At 45.5% G+C, this 9,650-nt stretch overlaps 1 protein-coding gene across 1 annotated transcript; it reads left to right on the top strand.

The window, feature by feature from the left end:
- Window positions 1–1,024: 1,024 nt before the first annotated feature.
- On the top strand, window positions 1,025–9,425 carry LOC144717446 (solute carrier family 49 member 4-like). The gene is made up of 10 exons (XM_078592845.1): window positions 1,025–1,507; window positions 2,086–2,179; window positions 2,548–2,638; window positions 3,388–3,583; window positions 3,781–3,910; window positions 4,056–4,164; window positions 4,494–4,561; window positions 5,871–5,998; window positions 6,601–6,783; window positions 7,540–9,425. The coding sequence occupies exons 1-10, from the start codon at window positions 1,165–1,167 to the stop codon at window positions 7,653–7,655; spliced, it is 1,458 nt and encodes a 485-aa protein (XP_078448971.1). The 5' UTR covers window positions 1,025–1,164; the 3' UTR covers window positions 7,656–9,425.
- The last annotated feature ends 225 nt before the right edge of the window (window positions 9,426–9,650 follow it).

Genomic DNA, 9,650 nt, shown 5'->3' with positions numbered 1-9,650 from the left:
ATTCATAATTAAAAGTAGATTTTATTTTTGGCCACGTTTGTATGACCCTAATTCTGGGTGAATTAAAGACCTAACACAGTAGCACTCCTGGCGTGTCTTTGTATTGCTTGTTGTTGCAACTTTCTGACCCCCTGCCCCTACTGGAACATCGGTGAGGATAAAATGAGCCTTATAAGCTCATCGGATTCCTCCTCCAGTACAAACACAGATTTTCTGATTCTGCCATGCGCGCGCGTGTCCATCCCTCCAACACACCTGGCCCCTCCCCTTCATTCTAGATTTGAAGCTTTCGTGACTGCTAGGATTCATATTCTTAGGTTTTTTTCGGTAAAGTCACGTAGGTAAAAAATTAAAATTAATAAAAGTAAAATAAAATAAAAATCACGACGTTTCGGAGGCAACACAAGCCCCCGTCTTAAGGTGGAACAGTCACAGCACGATAGCTGTATCAAGTGAGAGAAATTCCAAGAAACCCGTATTTTTATATATACTGGTTGAGGGTGGGAGGAACCAAGGTAGGCCCTGAATATTATTTTTGTGAGGTTCGGTGCGGCTGAAGCACGCTGTTAGGAATGAGCCTTTGTTGTGTAAACTAGGTGCGGATGATGTAAAGGTGCATGTAAAAGGGAATGAGCCTTTTTGTTATGTAGAGATGATGCGGCTGAAATCGCTGCCAGTAAATTAGTCTTTGTTGTGTAGAATGGTTGACTGAGCCTTTGTTATGTAGAGATGGTGCGGCTTTGCCCCGCCCATCCACGCAAACAGGCCACGCCTCCGGCCATCTCGGTCCCACCCCTTCCTCACGTGCCCCCCCCCACCCGCGCTCCCTGTCAGCTGTGGTTCCGCCCCCGCGTGACGTCACCTCAACTCACTGTGTATACATCCGGGTACTTGGGCCTCCGACAACTCCACTTATAAGATTTGTTCTGAGGGCACCCGAGGCGCTCGCGCTCCGTCGCTACGCGCTCACAATGTCTGCCTCAGGGGCGTCTTGTGATTTCTTATCTCGGCTCACTGGGGGGGGGGGGCGTGACCAGCGGTTGTTATTGTTGTTGCCGCCACCGTCGGTGAGAACGACTCCGAAAATTCGTGGCCATTGGCGACTGTTATCATCACCGCCGCCGCCGCCGTTTACTAATCGAGGGTGACTAGGAGCGCGGCGCCATGATGTCGCGCTACGAGGAGGAGGAGGAGGCCGACGAGCGTGAGCGGCTCCTATCCTCGCCGCGCCGCGGCTGGACTCGCACCCTCTGGGCGGACGAGACAGGCCCCGGTGTGGGCGTCTCGCCCGGGCCCCGCGCCCGTTCCCCGTGCCGCTGGCTCGTCCTCGCCACCCTGGCCGCCTTCGCCTTCATGCAGGGGCTGGCACGGAACGCGTGGCTGCCCGTGCAGGACACGGCCCAAGCCGCGGGGCTGTTCAATGACACGGACGTGGCGCTGCTGGCGAACTGGGGCGCCGTCGGATTCTCGGCCTTCCCCTTCCTCGCGGCTCTCCTGGACAAGCGCGGTTCGTGGGTGCAGCGTGGGGGGCATTGCCTGGGGCACGAGCGACATTGGGGGGGGCACGAGCGACATTGCGGGGCATGGGCCCCAAGGGCTTTGGTCAGGGTGCGTGGGCATGGTCATGGATGGGGCCCTCTGATTATGGCCAGTGCACATGGGCGCATACGCGTTTGACCAGGACACCAAGAGTTGGTTGGCGCTACTATGGTGTAAAGAGGCACTGGTTGGTTATAGCGGCACTATACTGCACAAAGTGTTGACCAAGACATGTCCAGAACACTTGGGTTAATCTGTGGCGTGGAAGGACGCGGTGGGCATGGCCATAGAATTGGCTCGGGTGAGAAGGATGTTTTTGTCCTTTGCTGATTATGTGTATAATTTGCTCAATCAGCACGGTGGACTGCCAAGGGAGGCTATGCCCATGTGTACATAATTACACGACGGCTGTTATAACCATTGGCCTCTGCACGAGCAAATTACGCGTTTCTGGCTGCTATGAAGATTTTCCATTGAGGGTGGCAGTAAGTCAGCAGCTGACGTTGTTTGGCCCCTAATACGCTGCGATCTCTGTCCACTGCCCAGGCCTTCGAGTGTCGCTGTTGGCCTCGCTGTTTCTGCTGACGACAGGATGCGGACTCCGCTGCATTCCGACTGACATGAACGACGTCCGCAGATGGTACGTCGCCCCCCCCCCCCCCCAGGGTTATGTAACAGCAATAAGCCCTGGCCTCGTCCATCACACTGCTTGCAGGAGTTTGCCTTGGTCACGCTGTAATGCAGATGAATGTAGCTGAAAAATACGGACTCAATTACAAGTGCCACAGGCTGCCGTGTGAGGGAGATCCAGTGGGTGATTCTTAGCATAAACAAAACAAAAGTTTGATGTGTTATTACAGTCCTAGATAACAATGAGACGGGAGTGCTCATTTTGAAAGTATCTTGCATGAAATCTCCATTTTATGCTGTTCTTATATAATGTACCGTGACTGTTAACGTGTTGGTGTGAGCCAGTGATGAGTTGTCTACTTTGGCGTCCCACTCTAGGCTGATTCACTCGGGACAACTGGTTATAGGGATGGCTGGCCCCGTGGCACTGGCTGCTGGCCCATACCTTTCGACTGCCTGGTTTCCACAGGTATAAGAAATTCACCTCTCGCTTGACTCCATCATGCTGAAATACTGCAAAAACAAGTCTGGCCTTTGTTATATTCGGCATCGGCTGTCTCTAAATAGACAGTTCCGCGTAATTTGTCAAAATGTTGTTGATTGGAAATGTCATACCCTGTACAAAAAAAAAGAAACTGTGCATTTCTGATATAAAGTTCATGTATTAATATTTGTTGCGCTCTTGTCAGCTAATATTTTATTTGAATTCATACATAAAGACTCCATGAGAATAGGTTTCCCCCTTTTTTCTGGCAACAAAACAGGTGTTAAGATGTTAAAACACCAAACTTTAACCTTTGACAAGGAATCATGTCTGCATTAACGACAATACTTGTGGTCAGAATGCAAACAAAAAAAACATACTCTGATAATATATGCATTGTCTTTGAAACTGATTGATCCACACCAGAGACAGCTTTCGTTTGAGCCTAGTCTCAAAACGGTGTTAGACCAGAGGATGCCAAAAGGCGTACAGCACAAAGACAATACCACTATCAAAGTAATGAGAGCTTGGGGTGAGCAGCTACATCCATGGACTCCATCATTTAAAGTGACAGATCTAAAATTATTTTTAGAATTTGTTACAATTTGGAAATTTCTGCTGTTACATAAATGAGTTACCATCTCATGAACACTTGCAATACCAAGTGTCGAGTGAAAGCATTGTAGTAAAACAGAGTGCGGCTGTTAATTGTGGTTGACACGCTGACTTTGCAGGATGAGCGCACCACAGGGACGGCAGTGGGGGTACTGACCAGTTACCTGGGGGGTGCCTGTGCCTTCCTCCTGGAGCCCTTGCTTGTCCACATGGGATCTGCCCCACACCCCCATGACATCGATGGCCAAATGAGGCCTCCCACTCTGGAAACCCCGTCAGAGGCCCTACACAGAATTCAGCTGTTGCTCTATGCTGGTAAGTGGATGGCATGATTTCTCCTGTGTGAAAATGCTCAGCAAAAGTACAGTTTAAGATGGGCACGTGTAATTGGTAACCAGCGCAGTGAGGGAGCAAAATGGGACCCATTATAACACTTACGGGAATTGATGTTTTTCACGTCTGTGCAATTGATGTTTGTCTTGTCTCTGCCTTGTATGGCCTCTGATTCACAGAGCTAGTCGTGGTGATGGCACTGTTCTTGGTTGTGGTTTTATACTTCCCTGCTCATCCACCTGTTCCACCCAGCATCTCCTCTGCCACCCCTCGGCTGGGCTACTGTGAGGCAATTTGCCGCCTGCTCACGTAAGCACACGGATGCATTATTCATTCAACTGTCATATTGTGACAAACGAAGCAATGTGATTGCTTCCTAATGCAATGGTGGTAAAAATGCTCTTGGTGCTCCACTGCCCTGTTCAAAGCAGCATGTGGGATTCTTTTTTTACAGAAGGCCATGGAGCTGGGTGGCGATTTTGCTGTACGCTGTGCCCCTGGCAGTCAGCATAGCCTGGCTGAAGCAACTGAACTGCTTCCTTCCCCATGATAAGGTCTCAACGGTGGGTGCTCATAGTAAAAACAAAATTGGCAACCACGTCTGATGTCTGTGTGAACTTAATTGCTGCATTCATATACCTAATTCGGCTCTGTTATTTACATTATAATTAAAAATCTTCAGTATTTGTGGTTCTGAGCACACAAACATCATCTGTATAATATATCAATAGCACTTAACTGTTGAATGTCATTCAAAATATAGACATGGTATTGAATTTCACAACTGTTTCTCTGCGAGCTCTTTGCTCTGGTAAAGTGATTTGTGTCATAACGCAAATTCGCTACTCATGTTTACTGTCTTTTTCTGGCTGCTGGCGTTGTGATGACAAAGACGGATGCAGGTTGGGCCAGCTTAGCTGCCGTTGTGGCCGGTTGTGCAGGCTCCCTGGTCGTCGCGAGGTGAGATGTCGTATTTTTATCTCCGTAAATTAATCTGTTGCTGAGGATACCAATTTTTTTTACTACTTGCTTGGTATACTCCCGTCGCACTTTAGAGCATGGATGGAAAAGAAACTTGTGTAAACGGGATGTGCATTTGAACTACTTTGTGCTAATGATCACGTTCAAAGGACGTTGGAGCTGTTAAGCTATTTTGGGGGATGTCTGGAGGAAATTGTGTTGAAGCTTTCATGTGAATTTAGGTATTACGGTTAGTGCTCAGAAGAAACCTGAGATGGCTTTTTTAACGATGCACATACACAAGCGTCTGACGATCACTGGGCCATTTAACAACAGCCTGAAAGTGTTCTCAATTGAGCAAGATGTTGCTCTTCCAGTGCATTATGAAAGGAAAGCTGGAATGACAGGTTCACATGGCATGGCACAACCTTGTACCCTGAGGATAGGGTGAACCCAGTTTTGAGTTTTCCTTTCAGCATTTGCATGGTTTCTTTTTTATTCGTACGCTTTGTCATCTTTAACCAAAAAAACCCTGCAGCATTTCGTCAACGTGTTTTTGTTCCTTCATTGTTTCATAGAAAATCGTTTTTATAGCTCCTGCGTGTAATGTGTACATTCACACGGTCCCATGTGAATCCACTCTGCAATGCATGTCCTTTGGAATCACTATAATGTATATAATGTTTGTTTGTTTCTGTGTGGCAAATATACATTGGACTAATAAAATGAAAATATACCCCTAATTTGAAAAAGGCAGAAGGCTTTTGCATCAGGTCAGCAGTACAAACTGCATTCGGCCATTACCCAGCTGGGTAGTGTTAAGACAAACCAACTGACAAGTTTTTATTTTTGTGTATATGTTTTGAATGAGCTGCCTAAAGCTTAAAAATGAAATTTCAGCATTGTTTTGACTGCTTTCCAAGTGCAGTCACGTTTTTGTAGGAAAGTGTGCTTCAATGGCCTATGGAATTTAATGGCAACAAAACCGCAACAATAAAATTTCTTAAGTGTTTACATCAACCTAAATTCTTTATAGTTGCCTTCTAAGCAATATCAAAAACATGTAAGCAAATAAACTAGCTTTGTTGTGTTCTTTCATGTCAGGATTTTCATCACATTTCCAAGGATTGATTTATATTTGTAGGATAGAGTACATGGCTCACCTTTATTGTAAATTACATGAGCATTGGCACAGTTAATGGGTGTTTTGTAAAGGGGGCGTGCCCTGCTCCTGGTTATACAGAGCGTGCATGCTGACTGAGTTTGGCGGGTTTGTAACACTGCATATTGCAATGGGAACGTGCGCAAGATTTGCCGATTACTTCACGGGACAACTCAAGGTCATTGTGCTGACCCTCCTGGCGGGAGCCAGCATCGTGTCTGTGTGGTTCACACTCAGCTGCCTCGGCCTCATCCCCTTTCTCCACTTTTACAAAGGTTTGAGCCCGCACGCTGCTCGGCATTACTCCTCCACACGTCTCAACTGGCAGTGGAATGAGATTGAGCACGCCCAGTCCAAAGGCACTGTGAAGTCACACAGTGACAGGAGGGATGTTTTTGGGTTCATCACAGCAGCATTATGTTTTTGCAAAAATGATTCCAAAATTGATGATGTGGTTGGTAGTGGTAGCTGTTTTCATTTGTTAATAAAAATGTGAGTGCTGCTTCAAGGAATACCCAGCCCATCAAATGTTTCTTGTAGCTACGTACCTAGGCTGCTGTTCTGTCATGTCTGACATACATTTGAGTCTTTGTTAATGTAAAAAAAGACTGACACAAAGGTCAAGAGTGGCTCTGGCACTCCAGTGAAGCCACACGGTTGATGCAGTGACATCACTACAACATGCCCTGGTGGAGAATACTAAATCTTGTGTCCGACAGCCCGAGACGCACGTCCTAGGTACGCGATTTGTATTTGACTTTAATCTCCATTTAATGTCGGGAGATGAGCACGAGGTAGCCTAGCAATAACGTTTTTATTGCTTACCCGACGAAGGCATTTTCCCTGCGCATGTGCGCATACGCGGGCGGTTGTGCAGGGAACCTGTTGGGCACATGTGTGCTTTTTGGGGCGTGCCTGGTGAGTGCCGTGCCATTGCTGCTGGAGTTGGTGGTTGAGGCCACCTTCCCCGTGCCTGAGGGACTCAGCTGTGGCCTCGCCGCCTTCATCAGCGTCGTGGCGGTCGGTGTCCCGCTCAACGTCCTCATATCGCACTTTGCCGGTGAGGCACGACACGCGCATCTCTGCTTTTGCCAGCGTTCACTTGCGAATCGTTGCCTGCCAATGGCGTGGCAAGGTGGTGGATGTGCAACATGCCTCGTTGCTACGTTCATACATTTATTAGCAATGCCATATAATTTTTTTCTTCTTCCGACTTTACACAAATTAAGAAGTGTCTTATGAGCATCGCTGTACGTTCGTCAATTGATACAGTCGAATGACGCACTAATTCTTTATAAAGTTTGTGAGAACTATATTTGCTCATCTGTTTAATCCATGCCATGTAATACATGGAATGTGAGCATGTACACAGGCACCATGTATTCCTGTGCTTTAGAGGACAGTGACGAGACGGTTTCAGCAAAATGACATTCTCAATCAATGCTCTGGATTTCTTTGTATTCATATACAGTACGGCTTTTTAAAAACTGCAGATTAATTGACAACACCATTGCACTTACACTGAAATAGTCTCTGGAAAGTTGTGCTTATCGTGTCCATTTTACAGAATCATCCGTGCATTCATGTAAGCTTCCGTTTTGTGTGTGTATTTTTGCACGTCCATCTGAGTACCTGGTTGTGCTTGTGAACATTGCCGCAAGGGAGACAAAGGTGGCCGGGCGTGGTGCTGGTCACCCACCCCCTCGTGTGCCATGCCAACCTTCATAGGTGCTCGCTAACTGTACTTCCCCCAGCAGTCTGTTCAGGCTATATGGGGAATTTTTGTTTTTGTTTTTCTTGTGCACGTGGCTTACAGAGGTCACGTGGCTGAGTTGGTGCCTGGCGGGTTCGTGCGCGTGCGGCGTGCTGGGGATACTGTTGCTGCCCGAAACCTACAACCGCCTCCACCTCGACGTGTTCCTGTCTGTGTGATGTGTCGCACAGACCATCCTGTCGTGTTGCCCCCACTAACCTTTAAAACCTTAAGGAAGTGGGCACTGCTGGCTAAACTTGCACAGAAATTGTAGCGTGGAACGAACGGCTTCCCTGACCTTCACTTGCAACAGACAAAGTAACACACAAGCCTGTACCCCAAAATCCTGTAGACGTGAGTATTGTGGTGATGGTTACATGGAGCAGGTGCCCGTTTGTTATTTAGAAGCAGTTGCATTTAAGAACAAGTGTTACATGTTTTTACATATTTGTATATACGATTAGATTTTTTATTGTGAGTTTTCGTTGGTTTGCCTTGACCGTGTTCTCCCCACTTTGGATGACTATTCCTTGAAATTTATTTGAAAAATTCTCACGAAGACTACATGTTGCTAAAATAATTGTTCAAATCTAATTTATTTTGCCTTGTGGAATGACTTCTTTTCCAGAAGGGATTGTGCCCGAAATGTCTCAAACGTTTTTGTATTGTTAAGTACTGGTGCAATGAAGTATTTTTTTAAAATCCTCATTTCACAAACTTCATGTTGGCATATTATCTTTTTTTTTTATTCGGGAAGTACATTAGCTAATATGTGGATTATGAATGTCATGCTTGGGGGTGAGCACCTATGGACTTGCTTTGAATGCACTTTACTATTCTATTTTTCAGTCCTTTGGAAAGGCTGGAATATTTTGTTATGTATAGATTTTACTCGCGTTAAAGTCTCGTATTGGATGGGCCTCAGTTTGATGCTGTAAATGCAAGGAAACTGCTGTGCATATGGAGCATGTGGCTGAATTATGGACAGGGCAGTTGATGGGGTAAGTGCTCATGATTTATTGCCAAAAGTTTATCCAACTCTGCTTGTGTGGCATTGGCTTTTCAGATGTGCCATGAATGCAAATAGCAACAATTGTGAACTCATTCCTAATACCCAGCCTAATGTGTGCCTTGTTTTTCCTTTTCTTACATTGTCAGTTTGTACATTAACTTGTTTACTTTAAGGAGTTGACCAGGGTATTTTGTCTCGTTACTCCAATTCTAGTTTTTTTCACTCTGGGTGAACATGTCAATGTGTTGTGTTTAGAAGGAGTGGTGTTAGTTAAGTAATGTAGGTGGTTTAAAATGGTAACTTCTGACCCATGGCTCTGCATAAAATGCAGCATCTTGAATGCATGACTCGCTTCAATAGAAGCTTCATTTGAAATCTCCAGAGGATGTGCTTGTGGCACCACAGAGATAATACTTTTTCAGTAAAGAAAACTCTTCCAATGCTAAACGTAACTCACCTGAGGCTTTTATGAACATAAAATGCACGATCCTAACATGTTAATTATGTACATCTATAAGGATATCTGTATATTTTGGTTCCAAATGTGGGTGTTGTGCTTTATGTCGCACAAGCATTCTGGTGAATGCATAATTGACCAAATAAAATTGGTGTCTGAAAGATGTGTAAACATCAACTCAGAAACGTGGATAACAAAGGTCTGAATGATTCCATCAGGTGAGTGGTCGTCTTTTCCATAGACATTGGTGGCCAATTGACACTATGACGGACACTTTGCAATCACCGTATTTAATGTACTGTTGGGTAATCTTGTGTATTGTACAACATTAAAACATTTACATTTGTTATTTTCTTAACTTTGTACAAAGCCAAACATGGAGGTGCTGTGCAGCAGATGTTTGTAAATAACTTTAATTCCCACTATGTACTGCTTGGTGCACTTGATGGAATAAATTATCACCTTGTGACTTGTCTCATTTGACTGAACCAAATTGTCATTGGGGAACGGGGGTTGTTATATATATGTGTTAACATTTAAAACAAAAAATCACCATGATCACAACCACAAGCATCACCAACAATAATTCAATTAAAATTACTGACATAGTAACACCAACACTATCAGTCACTACCACCATCCCTGCCAGCATAACCAACCATGCATTACAATTTGTAACACTAGAATGGTGGTGGCTGTGATAAG

The sequence above is a fragment of the Lampetra planeri genome, chromosome 1 (genome assembly GCF_965212315.1).
Source record: "Lampetra planeri chromosome 1, kcLamPlan1.2.h2, whole genome shotgun sequence".
Classification (NCBI taxonomy): Eukaryota; Metazoa; Chordata; class Hyperoartia; order Petromyzontiformes; family Petromyzontidae; genus Lampetra; species Lampetra planeri.
This window is presented reverse-complemented; position numbering and strand designations above follow the sequence as displayed.